The sequence below is a fragment of the Polistes fuscatus genome, unplaced genomic scaffold (genome assembly GCF_010416935.1).
Source record: "Polistes fuscatus isolate 324 unplaced genomic scaffold, CU_Pfus_HIC Scaffold2, whole genome shotgun sequence".
Classification (NCBI taxonomy): domain Eukaryota; kingdom Metazoa; phylum Arthropoda; class Insecta; order Hymenoptera; family Vespidae; genus Polistes; species Polistes fuscatus.
The window spans coordinates 7223198-7250905 of NW_025113096.1; the positions used below are offsets into that span (position 1 = coordinate 7223198).

Here is a 27708-nt window from a genome sequence, read left to right on the forward strand (position 1 = left end):
AGTGATACGGGCTACGAGGAGCACGCGCGCCGATTCATCGGCCGATCTTGCCACGAAACTCGCTCGCTCGCTCGCTCGCTCGCTCGTTCGACCCTCGCGGCTCGGTTGCTCGTCGTCTCCTCCTTGGTCCGCGCGCGCAAGCCTGCCGGAAGCGGAGCCGTTTTGCCACCGCCGAGCACCGGCTTAAACAGAAAAAGAGAGAGACAGAGAGAGAGAGAGAGAGAAAGAGTCCCGCGATTTACCATTGCAAACCTTCTCTTCACTTGTCTTCTCTTCTCTTGTCTTGTCTTGTCTTGTCTTGCCTTGTCTTCTCTTGACTTGGCTTGGCTTGACTCGAGCTTGCCTTGACTTGACTTGGCTTCGCTTGTCCTGTCATGTCTTGAGTTATATTCGCGCGTAGTTTACCAGAAGTATTTTAGTCTCTTCGTACCGGCGAACCATTAGGTGTCCCTTTCTCTTTCCGCTTTTTTCTTTTACATTTTCTGCCATACTTTCCTCGAGATATTTTCATTTCTCTTTTACGACCAAGTTCGGTATTTGTCTTGCGAGATGAGACGAGACTAAACGCGCGTTATTTTGTATTTTTCTTCGCGAACAGTGCGTCGATTAGTGAATTTTTGGATAGTATCGGTAGAGGAGCAGAAATTGCCGGAGGAGAAGCTGGAAAAAGAAGAAAAAGATATAATATAAGAGTGTGATCGTTGGTTGTTTCATTGGTTGGTGCGTCGTAGGTAAGTGCCGACGCGACGTGGACACGAGGAATCCGACGGCGTGCGTGACATGTGCGATCGTTCCTCCCGAAAGTGGTCCTCCTCTTCTTCAACGTCGTCTTCGTCTTCCTCGTCGTCTTCCTTCTCGTCTTCGTCTTCGTTGCTACCGTCTTATCTGGGTCTTAGGAGAAGAGGCAAACGAAGAAGAAGAGGTGTAGAAGAGAGTCGCTTCGGGGAATCGAAGAAGCAGGAAGCGGGAGGAGAAGAAGAAGAAGAAGAAGAAGAAGAAGAAGGTGGTGTGTGGAGGAAGGGCACGATAAGGATAACATCCGGCGGCGCGACAGGTTGAAAAGATGCTGGCACTCGCGATGCGCCGCGAACATACGACCGGCCGCAGCAATTACGAGCCCGCGAATCCGCTGGCGGCATTTGAACACCTGCAGCACGCGGCACCGACCGGCAACCCCTTCGAGGGCCGGGTGCGCGAAGTCGTACCCCCACCTCCACCCCCAACCGACTCCGAGGGTGAACTGCAAGAGTTCGTCGACATCGCGCAGGTCCAACAACTTCTCCAACAACAACAGCAGCAGCAGCAGCAACAACAACATCATCAACATCATCAACATCAACAACACCAGCAACAACAACAGCAGCAGCAACAGCAGCAGCAGCAACAACATCAACAGCACAATCATCAGCAACAGGCTGCCGCGGCCGCGGCTGCCGCTGCCGCCGCCGCCGCTGCTGCCGCCAGTGCTACTTCCTGTATTTGGGGTGCCGTTTATCCGCCACCACCGCCATCCCTCAGCTACCATCATCATCACCATCATCATCATCATCCGCCACCGACTTCGGGTAAATATTCCAACTATCTACTCTTTTTCTTCTTATTATTTTTCTTCTTCTTCTTCTTCTGTTTCTTCTTTTTCCGTTTCTTGTTCTTCTTCTTGACTTTCCTCGTTAGCATTCTTCCTGTTCTTCTCGGCAAAGGCGAAAGACGCGTCTCGTAGCGATCCGTGAACCGTAACCGCCACGTCGGTGGTGCCAAGAGAAACGTGATTTGTCGTGGCAAGCTCGTGAAATATGTCGACTCGCCGATGTATCCCTGACTCTCTTAAAACGTTTGCTCTTACTATCCTTATCTCCTACGACGACGACGACGACGACAGCAACAACAACGGGAAAACGAAAAAAAGACTTTATGGATCGCGAGAACTCCAACGACAAAGTAGAGAGAAACATTTATTTGTATATGTACATATATATGTAAAAGATATTGGTATATGTATCATGGGCGGTACGCGCCCCAAGATTTGTCCGCTTTCGCTCAAGGGAAGCTGTTTGCTTGCCTGCTTGCTTGCTTGCTTGCTTGCTTGCTTGGTCTGCGATACACGCGCGGCGGCTACCGGTATTAGCGCCGATTTAAACACTCCTCGGCTAAGGTAATCGATCTTTACGACCGCTACGTTCAAACCTGTATTTCTAGACCGGCTATTAAGTTTCTTGTCACCACTCGAACGTGCCTCGCGAGTACGTGCCTCCGCCTTGCCACTTGGGAAGCCTGAAAATCCTCAAGGGTTCTTTGCCTTCGCTTTCCATATCTTTTCTTTAACTCTTTCCAATCGATATCTTAGCATCTTTTCTATCTCTTCATCTTCTTCCCGAAGATTCATTCCTGATCGGATTTCATGCGAATTCGATATTTGGCAAAAGTTTCCTATCGTATTGCGCATTTTCTTTCAAGAATTGTTCTTTCATTGTTGGTAGCGTAATTCGATGACACGGTGCCAAATCTTGCAAATCTGTTTTCTTTATCCTTTTCAAGACCGTCCACGATAAACGAGTTCCTATTTTTCAAAATTTTTACAAGTTTGACTAAAATTTCTAATCGGAAACTCAATCTCTCGGTCATAAGAGATGAAATAATACGTGGGTAGGTTGAAAGGTTTAGAGCCAAACATGGAAACCATTTTTTCGATCAAACTTGCTTTCAATTTTCGACTTACATTAGTCTTTTTTCAACTTTAAAGTAAAAAAATAGACTTGCAAATTTGCATTCTATCCTCGTATTTTCACCGCACGCGAACAGTACGAAATAAAGTTTCCTCGTTATCGCTGAAAATAAAAAATTTATCTTTGAAAAGATAAAGGGAAACTTATAGTTATTATCACAAAAACAGTGATGTATGTGGACAAATATTTCGAAATTTGTAGAGTGAAGTACGGTGAATGTTTTATTTTTAAATTATGAGGAATATAGTTTTATAATTTTCATAGTTTTTCGATGACTTTCACGAATGAAACTTCTAATTTCTTTCTTTCTCTCTTTCTCTCTGTCTTTCTCTCTTTCTGTTTCTTTTTTTAGCGAATATTATGTATGTATTATTTACGATCTCGCGTTAAGCGGCATTCCTCTTGAAACATGGCTCCATTGCAATTGATACGACACTATAAAAGTAATCATGCGCTTGATGCCGGGCTACTTCGCTTTTGGTACCTTTTATGAATGTTTCGCTTGGCTAAGCTTCCTTGACGTTTCTGATCACAAGCATGTTTTCTAATACTTCGTACATATGTATACACAGGGCCGTATTCATATTTTTTGATACCTCTAATCGTAAAATAATTGTGGCAAGGTTTTCATTTATTTAATAATTTATCGAGCTCATTAAACATATTTTTGTAGTAAATAAGTTAGTTTTTATATTTTTCATTGTGCCGATAACTAGGAAAATAAGCCAAGCCTTCAACAAATTGATTTTATAATTTCAATCAATTAAAATGTAAATCATTTTAATCAAAAAACAAATCGCAAAATGGTTTTTAATTTGTTTTTTAATTAATAAACAAATCGTAAATAGGTTGGCCTATAAGTCCATGCAGTTTTGGCCGTTTATTTACCTAAGAAAAATGCATGGATTTATTAACAAATCTAATGAATTCTTTTACTTAGATAGCTCTTATAAACAAAAAAATTACTTGATCTTATTGGTCAATATAATACATTTCTTTTCACTTTTCTTACTCAGTCAGCTTTTATAAAAGGTAAAAATACAAGGACTTATTGTTCAACTTAGTTAATAAATCTTTGCAATTTCGTCACTTTCATAATTACCGGTACAATTGTGATTAGATACAATTTTCAAATATGAACCCCCATGGAAAGATCCGGTTTGGGTTTGATTCGTGGTGTCGCGAATATACGACCCTGTATTTATATTTAATATTTACACATGATTTGTGTTAGGTTATGCGTATACTTAAGTTTTAACGCGTTCATACGTATAAGATATGCGTGTAATATACAGAGACCGATAGAAAATAAGACAGATGAAGGAATATATTATAAGATAAAAAGGGAAAGTAGATATACGATAATAACGACAGCAATGAAAATTCGATCTCAATCGTAAATAGGAAAGATCGTGAATCTTATAGATCGTAATCATTATTTTTCATTAAATCTACTTTGAAAGATCTTTTCTGCTTCGATCCTTTGCAATTATATACGTCTAATCCTATTAGATATTTCCTTTCAAGACTGTAAAATTTTTTTATGACTTACAACTAACAACTAAATTATGTTGGATATCAAGATCGTTGATATATCGATCGGGTTTGAAATTTGACTTTGAATATGATTGAAAATCATTTACAGATAAATATTACGATCGATGAAAGATCCATTGAATTATCTATTATATATATTATTAGGTATAGCAATTAATTCGGTGCCATTTTACTTAATTTATTATTTATTTATAAAGTAATTATACATCTGTTATTTTTCGAAATAATCTTTCTATTATTTTCAATTACTTTGGTCCATCTTTCTGGCAACTGCCGAATTCCTCGACGACAAAAATATGCCGATTTTTATGCGATTAATTTAATATCATGGCACCGAATTAATTGCTACACTTCATATATCTAAATTCAGTTTGTATAGAATCGTTTCAGGATTTTTATTTATACTCTTTAAATGCATTTTATTATGAAATAAATTTATATAAATATAATGAGACAATAATATAATTAAATAGATTAATATTTTTGACATAAAATATGCAAGAATTTGATAAAATTAAAAAACTGATATAATTTCTCTACTTTTGAATATTTATTAATAAATATTTCATATAAAACTTTCAATATGCATATATATAATTATGGAATAAATGAATTATTGTATACATGGCAACATTGTGTATGGAAAATTATGAATAAATTAATATTTTGTTGACGCGCATATGGAAACATATGTGCAATTACATTATAAATTTCAACAAAACAAACAATCATATAATATTTCCAATTATAACAGATTTCTCCTTTAAAAACTTTTATCATCAAAAATCGTATAACAAAGAATTAAATCTTAACGGAAGGATGATAATACGTTCATGGTGAAAACATATGCGAAAGAATTTTGCCGTCGGATCGCGATAGTCGCTGACGTTTCGCGCGAAACGTGGAATTATTCTATTTCAATCGTTGCAATCTCTCTTTTAATTATTCGTATTAATGATAGAACAAATTGTTTAGAAAAAGAATTTTTTCTTTTTTTTTTCTTCGATTTTATCGACCTTTAAATTAAAGAAAAAGAAAAAGAAGAAAGAAAAACTTTCGGAGATATTATGAATGAGCATGACGCGTATGACGAATGACGAGTTTGAGAATGAGAAAGATCGAGTGTCGTTGAGTGAATGAGAGAGAGAGAGAGAGAGAGAGAGAAGGAAGGAAAAAGAAGACGTCGAGTGGTCGACGAGCCACGCGTCATAGACGTGTCTCGGGTGCCAAAGGTTAAAGGACGCTTCTACTTAATTCCACGTGCGTCTCGTCTCTCTGATTGTCATGGTGCATGATTAGAAGTACAACTAAATGGCTCCGTTCTTCGTGAGAATTTATCCTCGATTTTGTTTCTTACGACTTTTACACAACATTTATTTGCAAATTACGATTTTATTTTTTTCTATTTTTTAACAAACATAATTTGACCGTCCGTCGCGAAGATGATGAAAATACATTTTTGAAATAAACGCATTATTATCGATGCTTTATTTACAATTTATGTATTTTCTTGATTCTTTTCAAAAATGAACTTACATATAAAGATAAAATCTATGTATTGTCTTTATTACTATCCCTTTTACAGGAAATAAAATCTGTATAATTCTTTTATTATTACCGTTATGGTTAATATAATTTTTAATTCTTAATTTTTAATATATATATAAAATATACTATTAATTTATTCAAAATTTATCTAGTAACTTTTAATAAAAAGGAATGAAAGTAAATATAAAATACTATGTGTGTGTGTGTGTGTATGTGTAAATTATTAAATTGAATAAATTTCATTCGATACATTTTGAATAAATATTTGATAATATTTTAATATTTACCACAATTTTGCATACACTATGACTAAATTATTTTTCATAAGAATGTAAAGTACATTATATAATCAGAAAGAAATCATATGAAGTTAGATTCGAACACGAATAAGGTTGATACACCTTCAGCATGCGTACATCGAAAGTTGAATGTATCTGTGTTCGCTTATCTCTTATTTTCTTTTCTCGTCTCGTATAATTATGCAAACGTGAGAGATTGAAAAAATTAGAATTGTCTTTTGCGATAGACAGGGACTCTCGGATCGTTCAATGGGCGAGTCGACGAGCTACGAGTTTTCCATACGTCATTGTTCAAAGTGTATCGCTTGTGTATATTAACGCGTGAAGAAAGTTATAAAAGAATTAAAGAGAGAGAAAGAGAGAGAGAGATAAAATGATATGTACACTTTTGACATTTCGTCGTTATTGTAATATACCAGTCGCAAAACAGGAAATCGTGAATCGTTCACGAGAACCAAGGTGGGCGAGTAAAAGGGAGCCAATCGCTTTCCTCTTCTATCCGTCTATCGTTTTATTTCCTTTTCTTTTGTACGAATACAAAAATATAATTGATTAGAAATTTTAACGTGATGCTAATTGCTGCAGAAATTCTATCGTTCTATTTTTATAGGATCGATACCTTTATAAATCTTATGAATTTTTATATTACAGGAAATTATCTTACGTATCATCGCACGTGGGAGTATATTAAAAATTGATAGGATTTTAAAATGTCGAGCTAAACTATTGAATTGTTTATTAAAAAATTAACAAAAATAATGTATTAGAGATATGAACAAAATTGTATACAAAATTCTATAGGAAAATGACCAAATTTCAATAACATTCATACTTTATGAAAGATTCGAATCCGAGCGTAACTCGAATACTATACAAAGAGTACTCAATCAATCTTTCTCTTTTTCTCTTTCTCTCTCCCACTCATCGAAGACTCGTACACCAAAGGGAGGAGTCATAGTCATTCGTCTAAGTTGTATTTTTCCGTTTCTAGGACGAAAGTATTTTGAATGGCCGTTCGTTTACTAAATCCTCTTAATGCTCGACGTGGTATACCAACATACGTTGTCGTGTCGAGACGTGCGACTTTCCCCTTTTGATTCTCCATGAAAGCGTGCACGGTTCTTTGGCCTCGTCTAACCGAGCTGCGTTCGAACGACCAGAGAAGAAAGAATCTTTCAATTACGCTCAAGCAAACGGTACTGTGCCTCTTCTCTTTTTCTCTTTCTCTTGCTCTCTCTCTCTCTCTCTTTCTCTCGTACCTACTCCGAAAGATCTTAAACCGTAAGGTAAGGGCGTTTAAAAGGTGCAAGAATAAGCGCGTGTGTGCAAGCGAGAGGATTTCCTTCCCGATCATAAACGCGATTCGTCACTCTTCTTCTTGGCTCGTGCGAACGCTTCAGTCGGTGCCAAAATCATCTCAACCACTTACATCACGTCATACTATACGTATATATGTGTAATACGTATACGTACGTGCTACTACTACTACTATTATAGCATGGTAAAGACGGCTGGCTAAAACACCGCCGTACGTACGTACCTACTGATTTTTCTCTAATCTTACACATTTCCAATCTTATATACATCACGTCATAGTATACGTATATATGTGTAATACGTACGTACGTACGTACGTACGTACTACTACTTTTAGTGTTATTACTACTATTATAGCAAGAATAAACACGTCTGACTAAAACACCGCCGAACGTACACACCTACTAATTTTTCTGTAACCTTCTTACACACTCTCAATCTTATGTACATCGCGTTATTCTATAGATACGTGTAATATATGTATATATACGTTTATAAAAACGACTAGCTGAAACATCGCCGAACGAACATACCTAATGATTTTTCAGTAATATTTTTACACTTTTCAAATTTTGTTTCGTGTTATATTATACATATATATATATGTATTTATTACTATTACAACTATTATAGCATGGATAAACTTAGATGGCTAAAATACCACCGAACATACCTAATGATTTTTTAGTAATATTTATACACATTTCCAATCTTACATATAAGTAATACATACTACTACAATTGCTATTACTGCTGATATAGTATGGATAAATGTGTCTGAGTAAACACCGCCGGACGTACATATCTACTGAATTTTCTGTAGTTTTCTACACATTTCCAATCTTATATATACATCACGTCGTACTATACATACATTTACTTACTACTACTATTACTACTACTATTACTACTGCTATTAATTTTACAAGTATTATAGCACGGATAAACGCGTCTGACTAAAACACCGTCAAACATATACATCTACCGTACGTACGCAATTTTACAAAAACTCTGACAAAATTTAGAAATAATTTGAAAGAAATAAATTTTCCGTTCCAAAAATTTGTAAAATACCAATTCGAATTAACAAACATCTGTAAACATATATACACACATACGTAAGATAAAATTCTAAAACCGGTAAGAGTGAGAAAGCGAAAACGCTAACATACGCGCACGTGATGATGCATTTCTAACTATCATAAATATGATTCGTCATTCTTGGCTCAATAAAACGAATGTGAGCCACTTGGCTTATATACGAGCTACCGCCAAAATCATCGTCCGTCGTCATCCTAACGAATTCACGTCACGCTAGTCGTCGTTGTAACGACATGCAAAATTGGAACGATGCGTTCGATACGAAACTCGTATGGTTCGTCATTTAGTCCACTGATTCATTCCTACCAAAATAGATTTTCACTTGTGTACGCGATAGTAAGAGTATTTTTTTCTCTATCACTGTTACACTCCCCGCCACCCCTTCGAACACCCTTCCTCTACCCCCTTTCCTAACTCTCTTTCTCTCGTTCTTTCTAATTCTGTCTGTTTTGAACAAAAAATGTTTAAATCGTGCAAAAAAATAAATCGTTGTTTTCGAAATTTATGCGATTTATCGTTTAAAAGCTTACTATTAATATGAGTTGAATATAGGATGTTTTATTTAGAGGATATTATTGAAAAATATTAAACCGATTGTTTCCGACAATCCGACATAGTTTGGCCATCCTGGTAATTGATGTTTCGAGTGATTTTAATTCTACACTTTATCGACCGTTAGCCGATTAATCGGCTTTGCGGTTTCCAACGGTTATCGTAAATCCAGCAAGGGACTCCAAACTTTTAGTCGGTAGCGTGCAAACGGTCGGAGACATTCAACAGGTCGTCGAGAGTATAAAGAGCCATAAACTCCTGAAGTTAGTTTCACTCGATCGTAAAGACGAGATTCATCAGAGCTATTCGAAGAAAGTTCTCGTTATTTGGGTCAACCCCTGTTTCAAATACGAACATAATTCTCTGTATTTCTCTTTCTCTTTCTTTTTTTACGTCTAGGGTTGAAAACCAAATTAAAGAGAAGTATCGCGGAAAAGTTGCTTAAATTATTTAACAAGATAGGTTGTCCTCGTGAACAATCCAAGAAGGAAGCTCGAATGCTCGTCGAGATGTTATCGAACGACCGGTAGCTAACTATCGCTTGCTCGAGTACATTTACATGCGATCAGGACTCCCTATCGTTGGATCGTGAACACCGAACGATGAACTCTGACGAACCTTAATGGTTCGTGATAATTTATAAGAGAGAGAGAGAGAGAGAGAGACAGACAGACAGACAGAATACTCTTTTTTCTTATCATATATTAAATTATCCAACGAGACATAAGATGTTTATATTTTTAAAAAAAGAAACAACAGTGTGTTTTTTGAATTATATGTGTACATATATAAGTATTGTCTTGATGGTGATTGATCTAGGATCAAAATAAATATGTTTTTTTTTAATTTTGGGTATTCTGTAATTTTTAAGATATGTAAAACAGAAATTTGTATATGATTTTCTATTGAATTGTTTATGTAAATATTGTCCAATAAAAGATTCATCTATGATTAATTTCATTATTTTTATTTGTTAAATTTATTATTATTTATTAACATTTGCTTGATGAAATCTATTATCTTTCTGATTAGAAAAATAAGATTAATTTAGATAAAATTATCTCACCTTTAAAAGATTTTCTTGACGAAAGTATTCCAAGAAGAAAAAAAAAACGCACACACATAGTTAAGTATTTGTAAATGATTTCTTAACGACCACACGAAGGGTTCATAAAAGCTAATCATTTAAGGACGTTAATTACATGAGATACTTTAAAGGTTTCCTTTATTATTATCATGATGCTTTAAAACACTCCTTAACACTTTAACACATGATTACTTTTTAAAATAAATTTATAAAATAAAAATAATCTACTAACTTTGAGAAATAAATATTAAAAATAGAAATAATGTGAAAAAAATGACATTATCGCGATCGATAAATATATAATCACTTTTCATCAATTTATAAACTAAAAATAATATATAAGCTATTAAAAAAAGAATTTTATTTATAAATATTTTCTATTAAAATCATTAATATTATGAAATAAATTTCTTCGATTTTTCGACAATTACCATAATTGATAAATACAATTAAGAATCAAAATTCAGCCGCGTATACGTTATACTAACATAAGTTACAAATATACACAAAATAGATCGCGAGAGAATAAACACGAATAAGTAAAGATCGTCTTTCAGCTGGAAAAGCGGACGTCGGACAACGAATCGATAGTCGTTGACGTCCGAGCTCAAAATAACAAAGTCCAATTTTCTTCTTCCGTCATTCAGGAATTTCATAGGATTTCCCAAATAGTTGCACGCTTAATCGATGATCGTTAACAGTCGATCTATACTTAATTATCAATTGCATTTATCTATACATACAATGAACATCGAAATATATTTAAAATAATTTACATCTAAAAATAATCGAAGAACAAATAATACAATTAAAAAAAAAAAAAAACAAATCGCGATTCTTAATCTCATTGTCAGTTAAAAATAACATAAATCATTTTGATTCCAAATCGGCAAATTTATATAAACAACAATAATAAAAATGAAAACTAGAATAATATTAAAAAAAAAAAAATTAACGACATCCAAATAATATAAATACAATCTCAACATTAATAATCCTCATAAATCATTATATTAAAATGCGATCATTATATTAAAATGTTTAAATGTAACATCTAATATAAAAACAAATGAAACTTTGTGTGTAATCTCGGTTAAAACATAAATCGTTTTAACTCCCCGAGTCGACAGATTTATATAAAATACAATAATAAAAATGAGAACTAGAATAGTATAAAAAAAGAAAAATTAAGATAAAAAAAAAAGAAAAGAAAAGGAAGTCGATAGTTATCAATCGAGTTGGTAGAGTGTAATATAGTATATAAGAAGGAAAAGACAAGAGCGATGTTTCGCTAAGATCGATACGCTTACGCGCGTAACGTAAATGACGCGTGCGAAATCGAGCGATGGTGGATCCTATGGATATTCTCGTCTATCCTCGTGAAAGTCTCTCACACGTATATAAACGCATACACAGATAGATGCATAAATATACATAGGAGGAGTATAGATATCCAAAGTATGTACACATAGGTACTTACGTATGTAGATAACAGAGCGGGTAAACCTGTCGTGTAAAAATAAGCGCACCTGGTTTGCACGGAACGCCCTTATCGTCTACGAATAACCCGTAGACGTAGGAACGATCTACGTCAGCATCGACCGATAAGAACTACGTCCACGATAAACACAGAAAAAAAGTCAGAGAGAGAGAGAGAGAGAAAGAGAAGCGGAAGAAATGAGAAAAAGAAAAGTGTAAATCTTCTCTCTCTCTTTCTCTCTCTTCGTTGACGACGTTCAAGTGCACGGGTTAAATACTATATCGATATATCCACGTGACTTCGAGTAAAAAATGTATCTGAACAAATCGATAGGTCTTGCATCAAAAATAATTCCGTAACCAATTGCCTACGAGTTAGGATTTAGTCAAATTAATACTTTCTTTGTACCTGTCAAATGTATTTATATACGTTTGCAAGTATATTTATTATTAATGTAGTTTTAAGATAGAATATTTATGATCTGGCATGAGTTAAACGTGATATGGATTATTAGATGCAATCGTTGCTCTCGATATAAATAGAAATTGTTGAAAGTAGTAGGATAGAAATATAAAGTCGATTGTTTCATAGAAATTGTTCGTGCATTCATTTTTTTAAATGGGTAGAACCGAGGAAATTAAATTACAATTATTTGGTATTTAAATCTTCCGGTTTTTTTTTTGTGGAAACTAAACTCATATTTTATAAAAGGCATTAATAATTTATGAAAAATTTGGCATTTAAAGTAAAGAGACAGTATCAAAAAACATGAGTAAGAAAAAGAAATTAAATATTTAATTAAATTCAGCACCAAATCGAGCGAAATAATTGAAACAAAAAATAAACCAAAGGTAGGTCACACCCCCGACAATTAACAATCCTTACAAGTCGTTGCACTAAAATATAATAAATTCTGTAGAGGTTAAGATAAAACGTGAAAAGAAAAAGGAAAAAGGAACGGAGAAAAAAAAATGTGTACATATAAGAGATCAGTGGGTCAAATTAGCGTGTGATGTCTTGGTATGCGAGGAATTATACGCCGGCGGCATGGCGTGGCGTGGCGTGGCGCGGTGCGGCGCGGCGCGGCGCGATACGATGGGGCGAGGCGGGGATGAGGTGGGGCGCGGCGGGATTTAAGAAAAGTTAAAGGGGGTTAAAATTAAGCACGGCGTAATCGAGCGTGGGAGGTCTTGCGCGCGTAAATCGAGTCGTCTTTTGCGCCCGTAAATTCGCCTCGGCGGAGCACTCGCGTTCGCGAGTGCGGCCACCGCCGCGCGATTTGACTTTGACATCTGCAAGTGCACGGACGCTCGCCGAGAGGGTTAACCGCGCTTTTCCCTCTCCCTTCCACCCTCTCCCTCCCTCTCTTTCTCTCTAATGCACTCATAGATAATATAAACATTGACATATAGAGGCCAGTCAAGAGAGCAATGATATTCGAATGTTGTTCGGTGCCTTGCCACGTGGGTTACGAGAGTAAGAGAATATAAATGAAGATAGAGAGAGAAAGAGAAAGATCGATAAGAAGGCACGCGAGTCAAAAATAGTTAGAAGACCGTTGGGGGGGGGGGCATATGCCGTTCGAATGCTCTTTCAACTCGCAGTTAGATTCGATCGGCGACCGGAGATCACCGCGTTCTCTTTCCTCGCTCGATCGAATTAGCGCAATATTTTATTCCCTCTTCCTCGCCCTTTTGTCTTTCATTCTATTCTCCTATTGCTCTTACTCTTTCTCTTAACTTTCTATCCCTGTCTCTCTCGCCGAGTCATGAATTAAAATCGAATTTACGGTGATTAAGCGTGCGAAGGATATCTCCTTCTCTCTCCTCCTACCTACCTATCTTCTATACACACACACACACACACATACGCACATTTATTCTCTCTATCTTTCTTTTTCTTTCTCTTTATTTCTTTCTCTTTCTCTTGTTCGAGTTAGCTCGTCAGTCTTCGTTCGGACTCGTTCCCCCGTTCTCGTGCATTATACGCGAACCGAGATCGTTCTTCTTCTTCTTCTTCTTCTTCTCCTTCTTCTCCTTCTTCTTCTTCTTCTTCTTCTCCTCGGATGTTGATCCGTTGATCTACGAAGCGAGAGGAGCCCTCGCGGTGATACTACTACTACTATTACTACTATTACTACCACTACTACTATTTCTACTTCTACACGAACGATGGACGACGCGAGATCGTGATCTTTCACGCCGATCCGTCACTTCGAAGCCAGGTAAATCAAAATCTCATCGTTATCGATGATAGGGGACGTCTATCGATCTATCTCAGTCTCTCTCCCTCTCTAATATTTTCTCTCTCTCTCTCTCTCTGTTATTGTTTTTCCTTTTTCATTTTCATGTTTTTATCTTCTTTTCTAGATACTTCATTACCCCGTTCCATCGTACGAGATATCTCACCTCTTCTCTCATATTCCCATACCTCTCCTCCTCTGCTCCTAATCATCATCCTCCTCCTCTACCTCTTTTTCTTCTTCTTCTTCTTCTTCTTCTTTTTCTTTCTCACTTTTCGCACATCTCGCTTATATATTCGTCTATTTTAAAGCATTTATTTCTGAAAGGCGTTTTACATAAGGGAGATATTTTTATCCGGTTAACGATAGGCCGATTGTATTTTTAGTGGAGCAACATCAGGTATCTCTCTCTCTCTCACTCTCTCTCTCTCGGTCTCTTCCCTTCCCCTCGCTCTTCTTCTTCATTCGTTTTTTCTTTTCTTTTCTTTCTTTTCTTTTTTCTTTCTTTCTTTATTTTTGTTTATTCCCTTGCTTTTCTGACTTCTCAACAATATCGTAGAATTTATTAATATCCACCTATCCACCCATCAACTTTATCCACCACCCCATTCAATTTCATCATCACCGCAAGAAGATTTTTTTCTTCCTTTTGCGATTTGTTCGCGCGTGTTGGGATTCACGTCGATCTCCGGTCGACGAAGCGCGAAACTCGAACGATCGTCAACGTGCACACGTTCTCGTCTAACCGACCAACCCTCTGCCTCTCCTCCCCAACTACTTCCTCTTTTAAAAAAGATACTTTTTATTTTATTTATATATAAATAGATATTTTTAATTTTTATTTAATTTTTTTTTTTATCCTTTTATCTCGCGACAAGAATAACTCGTCATTGATGGACATGTTATTTTTTATATATATGTATATAAAAAGAAATTTATTCATAAAGGATGTCCTGTCCGGCAAGGATTGAATTCAATTATGGAGAATCAAATTTATTCCTACACAATTCTTTGTTTTTGAGAAAAATAAGTTAAAATATTTTGTACTCAATTTCAGAAATTAATTCGGAGCTTTTTAAACAAAAATTTAATAATTATTTATAAAGTAATCGTACACCTGTTATTCTTCAAAATGTGGAATCACACTTAGTACTCGCTTGTATCACTAGTTATAGAACATTCTGTTTATGTGCGAGTAATTTTGAAAGTGGATTAAGTCGAAAAATTGAAAAAATGTCTCTTACGATTTTATCTCGCATTAAAATTATTTATATTATCAAATAAATCATAAAGTCCATTTGTATATTATAATTTGTTGATTTACAACTTTCAAAACTACCGATAAATAGATATAAACATTTTGTTTTTTTTTTTTTATTTATGTTTAACTGACGACAAGAATAACTCGTCATAGTAGATACGTAATGTGTATAAAAATAAAAATATAAATATATATATTTATAAATGAATGCACGTGTGTACATGCATATTAGTATGCAAATGAACTATACATTCATTAATCGAACGCGTTACGTCACCTTTGTCGTATAAGTTCACCTTGATCATACGTGAATTTGTTGTTTATTTTTGTAATTGTGTATGTTTGGCTTTATGTTTTCTATGCGTCTCTCGCAAAATGAAAATCTAACGAAAGAAGAAATCGAAAAATAATCACCGCGCAGAAGAGTACTTACGTTTTACATATTACTATCTCTTAGCTCGTCTCGTTCGAAGGAAATTATGCATTTTAAAGGGTCGACGGCAAACGAGGAAGTGCGATGTGAATTACGGCTGGAAAGCACGCCGAGACCGTACTTCTCTCGATAATAAATTTACCTCCACGCCTCCGCGAACGGCGAACTTACGTGCTCCTTACGCGAATGTATTTCTCTCAAACGCGCACACATGTACGCGTACACGCACGAGAATTCTTTCTTTTCTTCTTGTTTTCTTGTTATTTTGACAAAAATTCGAAAACAATGACTTCCAACCCGGATTTCCGATCTCGTACTTCAGTTTCTTCGGATCTCAACAAAATTATCTCGCGTAAATTGTGTCGCGAGATATTACATTTTCTTCTTATTTTAATTAATCGGTTTAATATTGAATTGAATTTTTTTTCCTAGATTTTTAAAGCTATATTTTAGTTTTTGGATTTTAACCAATTTGACATAAATCGTACGAGAGGAAAATTACATTTTGATTGTAGGAATAAATTATTTGACTGTACGATCGATTTGATTTTATTTCTAATTCTGATATCGATGATCTTTACAAAATTAACGTAAAACTTTTGGCAACAATTATATTTTTGTTTTTTTATAACACGAAGCATTAAATTTAATTTCATCGAGTTTCATTGTTACTTGACAAGCTTGAATAAACTTAGAAATAATAAGAAAACAAATAAAAAATGGATAAATAAGTCTTGAAATTCAAAGAAGAAACTGATTGACGAGACGTAGGAGACGATAAAGTTAGAAAGAAGAAGACGAAAGAGATTCCGCACGGGAATCGAGCGGAAATGATCGTTAATCGACGAGCTCCGCATCGCGTCGTAGCAAAAACGTGCGAAAGCCACGATGAATCGTGACTCACGGCAGATCGAAGAAATACCGGCACTCGTATAAGAAGACCTCGGTAACATAACAGAGTACAGGAGCGGATGTTTCATTCGCACGCGCATTACTTTTTTTCATCATCATCATCATTATCATCCATTTATACAAATGCACGCACATATTTTGTTCTATTGAAAAAAAAGTTTACTCCTTTTTTTTTTAAATTTAAATTTTCAAGTTACTCGTTCGCAAGGTTAAAATATTATTTCGGTTTTCGATGCGATGTTCGCCGCTTGATCGAAATAAAATATATTATAGAATAATATATGAGACCCATTTTAGGAATGGGACAAAGTTCTTACAAACGTGTATCTTATTTGACTTTGTTTCAAAGTTATAGCCAGTTTTGCGTTCAAATAACTCACGATAGTTTATCCAGTTTGTATCCAAGCTTGCAGTCAACGTATCATCAAATTTCGAGGTCTTTCCAAAATTCTAGGCACGTGTCAAATCCGTTGACAGCCTTCTCGTACAAGTGCTCGAAATTCTTCGATGCTGGCAAACGTGTTAAATATCCAATTGTTTTCAAATGAGCCCAAAAATCAAAATCCAATTACGCGCTTGTAACTTTAAACGCACGGTCAATAGAAAATAACGAATTACTTCTAGTAAGAGGACTGAGCATTGAAATTAAAATAATTTAATTGAAATGATTTAATTTAATTGAGAGAATGCGTGACAACCACGAGGACGAGAAATACTTACAAGACGAAGAGCATAATTTAGAAATCCAAACCAATAATAATCATTTTAAACACTTTCTATGAAGATCAGATATCGTGGATTATTGGATCATCAAAGTTATTACACTTTTAAAACTTGATCGAATAGGACACACGTTTGTATAAACCTTTTTCATTGTTTTTGTATTCCCTGTCCACTGCTGAAGTTGATTCCACATGTTAAATGTAAGAGATGGAATCTACTCTTTCTACTTTGTAATTATTTCATCATTCCACTTATATGCAAATGTTGAATATTTTAATTAATGTAATAAAAAATACTACTTATGTATTCAATATCATTACTCATTAGACTTCATATCGGTGGATGTGTAGAAGGATAAGTAGAAAGGCACTTGTCACAACAACAAAAAATGCGATTGCCCTTAATTACACTCGGATGTAAGTCAGACGACTTTGAAATCCGTGTTTCCCGCCGTTTAAATGGAAATGATGTCAACGTAAAGCTGGTTATCAATAACACATATTACTCATATACAAAACTACGTTTTATCATTTCAATCGATCTCAAAAAATCATCGATCGATTTCTATCAAAATAAAAATAAATTATTTATTAAGACGTAATCCCTTTTTTCAGTTAAATATTGACTCCTTAAAAACGGGAGATTAAGGAACATATTCTATATTAAATCAATCTACTTTAAAAAAAAATATATCCAATAGAAAAGATGCATAATCTAGGTAATCTTCAAAATCACCTATTAATTCATATAAAAATAAAAATAAAACAGACCGATATAATAATTGATAAAAATCTCTATACGAATATCGGCTGGTAAAAGGCGGGAAATTCAAAATGAAGCTTCGCAGATACTTCACAGGAACACTCGAGAAAATCATAATAACATTTACATTGGATAATACGCAAACAAACGAATCGGTCGTACATATTCTATCGATTTTCCTAAAAGATAAAACTGACAGAAAACTCGTAGAAGGAAGGAATGATTACCGAACGCGTGGCTGAAGTGAAAGAAAAAACTTTGATAGATCGTCTTCCGATGAGTCAGCGTGCTCTTCATACGTTAGAATTGGAAGTTGCGTCTTGATAGTTATCCCGGGTATTTGGGGATGCTGGGTGTCTCAGGTGGTTGCGTGGCGGCTCGAAATAGCGACACTCGCCCGCGCAAAATCGCATCGAGTCGCGCTTAGAATAGAACGCGCCCACCTCCTCCTCACCGAGTGGGCCCCGGTCATTTTAGAACATTTTGTTGTCGTGCCAGCCGTTCGTCTCAACAACGTCGGGTGATTCCTTCTTAAACGCGAACATTTACTTTGCCTTCTATTTTCCAATCCGCTAACTAGAATATTATCTTATCAAATATCTCGACATTTCTTTTTCCTTAATCAAAATTCATTCATTCATTTACATCCTAAGGAAGAATCAAAAATGATCAGGAATTCTTTTTCTCGTTTTATCTAATACGTTGCTTATTAAACTGCTATTGACTATGTATTTCAGTATTTTGTACATAATTCAATAATTTGTATTTATATTATTTGTCGACTGTATAAGAGTTCAGTGTAGTATAATAAAAAATAGAAAGAAAGATATAATAAAGATTAGGTAAGATTTTCTTGCGACAAGGGCCAAGAAAATTGAGCATATAAATGTGCTAATTATGTAAATGGGTTAATAGTGATTAATAATATTAGGTACGACGGACAAATTTGTGTTTGCATTTGTAAATAATTTTTATCGTTATTCTATGTGTTTTGCACGATTGACATGTTTAAAACTGCAAAGTAAAATTTGTCATTCAACCTAATATTATATATCTCTTATATAAAAACAGATCAACTTACCAAGTTTTTGAAAAACTATTGAAATAAATAGCAAAATAGAGAAAAATAGGAGAAAAATAAGAAGAAACATTGTTACATTAGTTGTTATTGTTATCGTATGGAGGTGTACGTTTGGATAATAGCCAAATGTCATTGATCTTTTCGGCCTAGTCGGACGTCCTCCACCTAACGAGAGTACTTGTTAGAGTCTCGGCAGGATTAGAAGTGGCGCGCGAGTTTTGTAAAGGATAGAATAGTGAGTGGCGAAAAGGAGAGGGGAAAAGAAAAAGAAAGAAAAAGAAAAAAAAGGAACAAGAAGATATATAGAGAAAGAGAGCGGGCGCGTGACTGTGCGTGGCCCCAAATAGGGCATCAGGTGGTTGCGAGAGAGCCGTCAGAGAAAAAGATCATAGGCGCACGCGCACGCGCACGAGTACGTGACTCGAAAGCGTGCGCGCGAGCGCAATTTCCGTGGCACGCGCCTCGTCCTCCTTGTCGTAGGTTTATCTCGTCGTTTTTGTCGTTGCTGTTGTAATTGTCGTCGATGCGTAGTAGCGTAGTTGTGTTGTTGCTGTTGTTGTTGTTAACCCTTCCGCGTAGATGCCGTCATGAAAAAGTTTCCATTTTCTTTTTCTTTTTCTTTTGCTTTTTCTTCTTCCTCTTCGTCCTTCTCATCCTGGTTTTCTTCCTCCTCCTTCTCTTCGTTCTCCTCCTTCTCCTGTTCTTTTTCTGCGTGCCGGGCACGCGCGCGCTCCCTTTCAACCGGAGTGAGACACGCGCGATCGATCAGCAGCTGTGCCGCCTTCTTGCGTCCGTGCTTTTCTCATACTTCTCCCCAATTTTTCATGTCCACTCTCCGTAACCCGTAATACGAGTTTAAACGATACTTACGTATCTTTCTTATTACGTATATGTATATATAATTTGTATCTATGTGTGGGTACAGGTATTTACATATGTATGTGGTGTTATTAACGATTAACGAAGCTGTGACTAACGTTAACATAAGGATGGAAAATACTAAATAAATTTATCATACCGTTTAATGGATAATATAATCAAAATATGAACAAGATTAACGCGAAGAATATCAATCTCCTTTTCTCTCTCTCTCTCTTACTTAAATAAATCGAGGAAAAAGAAAGATCATAAAAAATCGAAATATTCCTTACTTTCAGTTGCTACAATTTCGTAACGTCATTTCCATAAACAAAGAAGAAAAAACATTCCCTTTCTCTATTTTTCAGTCTTTCAAATAAATGATTTGATACTCCGCAAAAAATTTATGTTCATCTCGGCTCATATATATATAACATATAAATAGGTAAATACTCGAAGAACAAAAATTGTTTCTCTTTCTTTCTCTTTCTCTCTCTCTCTCTCTCTCTCTCGTCTTGCAAGCCGGCTGCTCGATGGTAAGCCGCGTGCTCGCGCCTTCTTCATCTTGCTCGATCAAGCGTGGGGGTAGAGCGGTCGCGCGCCTCGCTACTACGTCACAGGGCTACGTCACTGGTGAACCGAGAACGTGGTCTCGAGAGGAAAGGGGTAGGAGGGAGTGTATATATACGTCCATTTCTCTCTCTCTCTCTCTCCCTCTCTCCCTGCATATAATCTCGCATTCCCATTTCTACTCTTTCTCTCTCTCTCTCTCTCCCTTCCTCCCTCCCTCCCGCCTTCTTTTTCTTTTGGTCACTCTATCTCTATCTATCCAACTGTCGAGAAATATCGGCCGGGTTGCGTTCTCGGCGGCGCGCGCGCGAAGAGCAACTTGGTGGGGGTTGCAAGCGAGCGCGCGCACGAAGGAAAGAGAGAGAGAGAGAGAGAAGAGTGTAGAAGAGTGGTGGGGGTAAGGAGCGCGATACGGCGCACAGAGCGGTCGCGTCCGCACGGACGACACACAGAAAGTGTTGCGCTCGCGTGTGCGCGGAAGAGAGACAGGAGAGTCGAGAGCGGGGATTGGCTGGCGGACGGCTCGACGCTTCCAAATATGGGACAGTCTCCGTGGTCCATTCATAAAACTACGGGGCGCGCCGCGGCTCGGCTCAGTTCGTGCGCGACCCCCACGCATCGCGCGTTCTTTCACGATCCCTTTCGCGTTCTAACTCGTGCCTCCGCACGAACTTGACAATACACACATACACACGCGCGCGCGGGCGCGCGTGTTCACCAAGTGAGAAAGGAGAAAGAGAGAGAGAGAGGATACCGAAAGAGATACTGCGAGATAGAGACGCGTACTCGTGCGCCCACACATGATACGCAAAGACTCTCCTCTTCTCTCTGTGTTTGATACACGCGTGTCTCACCATCCATCCGCTGTGTGTGTGTTTGTATATTTTTCAAAGATAGCTTTGTGTATAAGTAATATATAAGTATATATATATATATATATATATCTATATGTATGTGTATGTGTGATCATTTCGTATATAATACACGAGTGTATTATACGAGATACATCTCGGAATATACGCGAACGAAGAGAAGTGACAAGACGAGAAAGAAAGAAAGAGAGAGAAACAATCGTGTGCTCGGTTACGTTTAAGCAAATTTCGGCACCTATCAACGACAACAATAATAATAATTTAACTTATTCTCTAATACCGTTATTATTAGTATTATACCCTCTCGTATAATATAAGCGAAGAATCACGTAAAAAAGAATTCCCTTTCGAGTTAGTGAACTTTATTCTTGATTACTCAGCAAAGAACCTATCGGTGATCAGTGTGATAATATTTTGATAGGCAGGAGGAGGGTCTCTCTCCTACCATTGAAAGGGAAATAGAGAGAGAGAGAGAGAGAGAGAGAGAGAAGTAGCTACCTGCCTACCTTCTTACCCACCCCCCGTAGTCCTCCCTCTTCTCGCGTCGAGAGGGAGGCGAACGCGTCGAGAAGTTCGTAGTATCGGCGCGACCGGTGCTGGAGGAGGATACGGGAGAGGCGAACCGGACACCGGATCGTGCCGAGAAAGAAACAAATAAAAATAAAGAGAGAAAGAGATAGAGAAGCTGTCTGGTGCTCTCAGTTTGTCGCGGTGTTGTTCCCCTGATACGTGCCACCGCGCGGTACTTGTCGTCTTCTTCATTTTCGTCGTAGTCGTCGTCGTCGTACAGCTAGTGCGCGAGCGGAGACAAGTTTTTCCGGGCGGCGTCGAGTTATCTCGCACTTTAAACAAGCTCATAAACGACGTGGTACGCGCGTGTCGAGACGAATGAAAAAGGGAAGCGCGCGCGTGTCCCGAGTGATCGAGACCGCTACTAATCCAGTGACGTAAACAAGAAGGTACGATAGAGAGAGAGAGAGAGAGAGAGAGAGAGAAATATTCGCGAATAGAGGGGGCTAGTTTAATTAAAAGGGTTGTCGCGGGACGCGACTCTAGGTTTTCTCGTCGTTACGTCTTTAAACCAACCGAGGAAGGATCAAGTGGTATAACCATAATAATTGCGTTGAACGATACGACCACAGGCGAGGACACGCAGTGCGCCAGTACCGGCGGCGGCGGCACCACCACCACCACTACCACCAACGCCGCTAGCAGTAACACTGAGGAATCCGTAGACGCTCAGCAAGGAAACCAGCTGCTCCAGAGGATGACGATGGACGGCATGGAGGTGGTGGGCTCGCAACCTCACGCGGCCACCAGCCCTTTTCTTCTGTCTTCGCCGCCTTTGGGACACCACCATCATCATCACCACCACGCGACCTTCAATCTGCAAACGGTACAGCTGAGTTTCGACGCCTGTTTACCGTACAACGCTTCTTCCTCGACGTCGGCATCGGTGGGCTGCGGTGTCGGCGCTACTTCGAGCCCCGCCAGCACAGGATCCTCTTGTACATCCTTGGCAACAGCCTCGACTAAGACCATCCCGACCCTCTCGTTAACCTCCTGCGTGCCCCTGCACTCGCATCATCAGAACAACTCGTCCGACTCGTCCGATCACTCCCACGTCCGGCATCATCATAACAATCATCACCACCACCACCACCATCATCATCGACTCGATGATCATCAACAACATCATTGTCACGTCGATACGCCTTGCTCGTCCCCGGGCGATATCAACGATGCTACCAAGAGACACCGGCAACCGGATGACAATGACAAAGAATATACCAGGAACTGCAACGACGATCTCCAAGATCCTAACGAGAAGGACAAACCTGGCGACCTGAACACGCCGGTTACCACCAGCAGCGATCTACCATCCTTCTTTGGCCCCTCCGCGCTGGTCGAACCGCCACCGATCTCAGGTACCTATAAACCCTCCCAACCTATACACCTCTATCCGATCTTCCTATATTCCTACTACCTTCTCCATTTCACTTTTCAAAGCAAACGATACACCTACCTATAACATTTCTTTATATATAATACCATCACTCCGATCGTCCTACGATCTCTGTTATAAATATGGATATTATCAAAAGTATGTATGAAAGTAAAAAACAAAAGAAAGAGAGAGAGAGAGAGAGAAAGAGAAAACATTGATGCAAGGTTCTCGGCTTCCAACTGGAAATCAATTGGCCTTGCACCCTCTCGTCTCGTCGGTGTATCGTGGAAAGCGAACTTTCGCTTTTCTTCCGAGCACGCGACCTCCGTACACTCCTGATACCCTTGTCGGCAAACCGGCTATCACATACGAACGTCGCTCCTTTTTCTGAGCATTTCGTACAAAGCTCGGCAGGATCTTTCTCAAGATCAACGAGACACAATCAACGCGAATGAAATAAGAAAATATCTTATTCACGTTCGAGAAAAAAATAAAAAGAACCTTATGATACGACACACCGGTGACGTATTCATATCACTCGGCTCGCGAGAACGGCTAATATCGAACGTGTTCGTCTGTCGCGGATCAATACTTGGCGACCCCGACATTCAGAAGCCCTCCTTTCTTCTCTTTCCCGTACCACCTTCCACCTCCTCTTCTTCCTCCAACTCCTCTCACCATCCCTTGGTAGATTCATTCATGCTTCCAACCGAACCCCACTCTCTCTCTCTCTCTTTCTCGCTACCCTCCCGACTTCTCTCCCTTTATCACCTTCACACCCACAACCAGCCCGTTTTTCCCATGAAGTTCTCTCTAACACTCTTACTTCCCTTATCTCTCTTTCTCTTTCTCTCTTTCTTTCTCTCTCTTTCTCTTGCTCTTTTTGTCTTCTCTTTTTTTTGTACATCATTATATTTAACTTCACCTATATCGGATCTAATGTTATTTTTATTTCTAATTTTTTTTTATAAAGTATAGACTTCTTTACCACATTTCCGAGTCGACAGTTTTCAAAGTTTTCGTATTCGCGTTTGTTGTCGATATATTTTCGTGAATAAAGAGAGACAGAAAGAAGAGTTCAAGAATGATTGTGTGCTAAGGAAGGAAGTTACGAACCGGCAGGATGCAGACGACAGATAGGACTCGTCGGTAGGCTCTCGACTCTAAGATAAACTCACCCCTGTATCGCGTGACTCTTCCTGCCAGTTCGCTCGCTTCTCGGCGTATACTGAATTTGCTGACAAAAATGATGAGCACGCTCAAAGGATTCAATTATTTGCACGATATAATAACTCTGTCCTTTATTATTCCGTGCATGTATATATGTCCAGAAGCATGAGATAAACTGATAGAGTAATAATAGATAAGCAGTAAGATTGAATAATACTAATTAAGGATTGCGACGATTTGCAGGTAGCCTGGCGGGCGAAGATCTCTCGTTGGAAGATGCAACAGCGGAGGAAGAAGAGAATGGCGGTCCAGCCAATAGGGATCATCGTTCCCATCATCATCATCATCACCATCATCAGGAAACGCAAGATAGCGGTACGACGGGTGCACCCTCCTCCGACAGTCCGTCGCGTCATCACCAAGCTCAAGAGGATGCGGATCGTTGCAACGTTCTTCAAGGTGGCGTTATACTCTACTCCTCGCCTCATTCCACGTCGTCCTCGACGACTGCCGCAACAAGCGTAAACATTTGCAACGTTCCGACCTTAACCTATCGCGGAGTATTTGCGACGACCTGCACGCAATCTCCTCCGCTAAACAGTCTACAAACTCAACAGCAACAGCAGCAACAGCCACAGACGAGCAGCCAAGAACTTTGGGGTCCTCTACCCTCGCCGACATTGACATTGACCGGGCAAACTTTCCTTCACCCGACCCTCCATTCAAGCCCCTACGGCAATGAAACGGTCGAGCTACTGCAGGTCGAATCGAAGCCACCCCCACCTCCCGGTTACCACGATACAGCGACTACCACCCCGCAGACGTGGTTGGGACACGAGGTTGACGGGACCTACGACCCTGGTCTTCTCTCCCACCATCACCCTCATCATCATCATCAGGAAACTGCGCTGAAACAGGAGCCAACGGGCACGAGCGGTTACCCCAGTACCGTCCAACAACCTCAACAGCAACAACAGCAGCAACAACAACCACCACCACCCCAAGGACCTCAACCACAGCAACAACAACAACAGCAACAACAACAACAACAACAACAGCAGCAGCAACAACAACAACAACAACAACAACCACCAGCGGGTACGACCGGCGTTCAACTCGCAGAATACAACCCAAGCACGTCGAAAGGCCACGAGATCCTCTCGCAGGTGTATCAACAGAGCGCTCTACCACTCAGGCTAGTACCAGTAAAGCCACGAAAGTATCCGAATCGACCGAGCAAAACGCCCGTTCACGAACGCCCCTACGCCTGCCCTGTCGACGGCTGTGACCGTAGATTCTCGCGAAGCGACGAACTAACGCGACACATTCGCATACACACGGGACAAAAACCCTTCCAATGTCGTATCTGCATGCGCTCCTTTTCGAGGAGCGACCATTTAACCACCCACGTTCGCACGCATACAGGCGAGAAACCGTTTTGCTGCGACCAGTGCGGAAGAAAGTTTGCGAGAAGTGACGAGAAGAAGAGGCACGCTAAGGTGCATCTCAAACAAAGACTCAAACGGGAAGCTACGGGTCATCCGAGAACACATTCGCAAGCACACTCTTCGCCAACGTGCAATCAGTAACGAGCTGATCAAAATTTCCTTTCTTTCTGTATTTGTCCATCGCCGATGTTGGCGCTGATGTTGGCGCCGATCAGCCTCCATCCTTCCGATCCGTCTGACTCTTCCCCTCTCCCAATCACCACCATCACCCACCTCTCCCTCTCTCTTTCTCTTTCTCTCTTTACTTTTCTTTTTCTTCTTGTCTGTTTCTCGCTTTCTCTTTTGGTTCAATCTTTCGTTCTTTGACTTCCTTTCTCTCTTTCTGATTTTGGGCGTATGTCGACGAAGAAAAGACGAAGACCTTCCGACGTTATAAAAAAAACCGTCACCGACTGATTCGTCGTTGATTTTCGTCGACGGAGCGGGCTGTGCTTTTACCTCTTCGAGTTACGCGTTACGAGCGCGATTCGCGATAAACAAGTTCTTCTACTATGTATGTATTTTATCTATTATACGTATTTACCCTCTCTGTATTAACCCTTCAAATTAAAAAAAAAAAAAGAAAAAGGAAAGAAAAAATATAAGAAAAGAAAGGAAAAGAAACTCGTCGCGCGAATGCGAATCGAATTCATTTTAAGAAAAGAGAAGCGCCTATAAGAAAATATAATATACAGTGAGTCTCCTTGGAATATTCGTACTCCCACTGTATTTTTAAACAAAATCTATATTTTCTTGTAATACAATATTTCCAAATTTTTATGCACAGAAATATATTTTAGGATTATTATACTTAAAAAGAGTATTTTTTTTATTCTTAAGAGATGTACAATTTGGCAGAACTGATAAGAAAATTGGTCTCACGAGATATGCCAAATAAGGGCTAACCAAGTACTACTTATAAAAATAATCATTGTATTTTTATTATATCTTGTGTAGATGTAAATACTCTTGTGAAACTAATTTTTGATTATTTAATTAAAATTATATTTCTCTAAAAACAAAATGTTCTTCAAATTTATATCAATTTGAAAGTTAAATAATCCTGTTTCCGTGTAGACAAATGTTGAAGCTTTGTATTACAAGCAAATATCAATTATTTTAACTTTACAATGGGAATAGGTACGAATACTCCAGTGACTCACAGTTTATGATATAAATGTATATTATATAATATAATATATATTATTAATTGCGGTTTCAAATCCAAAATTTCTATACAGGGTCTTTCGATGATATTACGATGATTATTGCCCTCTTGCCTTTTTTTAAAATCGGTCCTAGAGTTCTTTACATATAAATACATATACATACATATATATATATGTATTAATATGTATATTATTATAAATAAAATGTTGCTAAGAGGCTACCGAACCGTGTCCGAGGGATTTAAACGTATGTATTTACATCGCGTATTTACATATGTAAGATTTAATCTAATATGGCGACGAGAGTATGTTAAAATGTGTACATAGCTTTAATGTATTTGTCATTAAAGAAAGAGAGAGAAAAGGGGAGAAGAGGGGAAAGGTTCGATAAATATATGTAAAGAGAAAAAAGAGAGAAAGAGAATGTGATTAGAATGGAAAATATTTTTAAAAAGGCATCGACAAAAAAAAATGATATTTTAAATGGCTAGCAGAGCATCCAATCGCATAGGACTTACGAACCGAAAAGATTCTCTTATAACTAACGTCGAATCGA

At 38.1% G+C, this 27708-nt stretch overlaps 1 protein-coding gene across 2 annotated transcripts; it reads left to right on the forward strand.

Moving 5' to 3' along the window:
• LOC122516724 (E3 SUMO-protein ligase EGR2-like) lies at positions 1-27505 on the forward strand. 2 transcript variants are annotated; one of them, XM_043634775.1, is made up of 3 exons: positions 2-1565; positions 22521-23306; positions 24740-27505. In XM_043634775.1, the coding sequence occupies exons 1-3, from the start codon at positions 1064-1066 to the stop codon at positions 26083-26085; spliced, it is 2634 nt and encodes an 877-aa protein (XP_043490710.1). In that variant the 5' UTR covers positions 2-1063; the 3' UTR covers positions 26086-27505. The 2 variants fall into 2 exon arrangements, with proteins under 2 accessions (XP_043490711.1, XP_043490710.1); XM_043634776.1 differs by lacking the exon at positions 22521-23306 and having other exon boundaries at positions 1-1565.
• The last annotated feature ends 203 nt before the right edge of the window (positions 27506-27708 follow it).

Excerpts from the sequence above, each read along its gene's own strand:
- LOC122516724 (XM_043634775.1), top strand. The coding sequence starts at position 1,064 with ATGCTGGCACTCGCGATGCGCCGCGAACATACGACCGGCCGCAGCAAT. Across the intron at positions 1,566-22,520 it reads TCATCCGCCACCGACTTCGG|GCGAGGACACGCAGTGCGCC; the intron begins GTAAATATTCCA and ends ATACGACCACAG. Across the intron at positions 23,307-24,739 it reads CGAACCGCCACCGATCTCAG|GTAGCCTGGCGGGCGAAGAT; the intron begins GTACCTATAAAC and ends GACGATTTGCAG.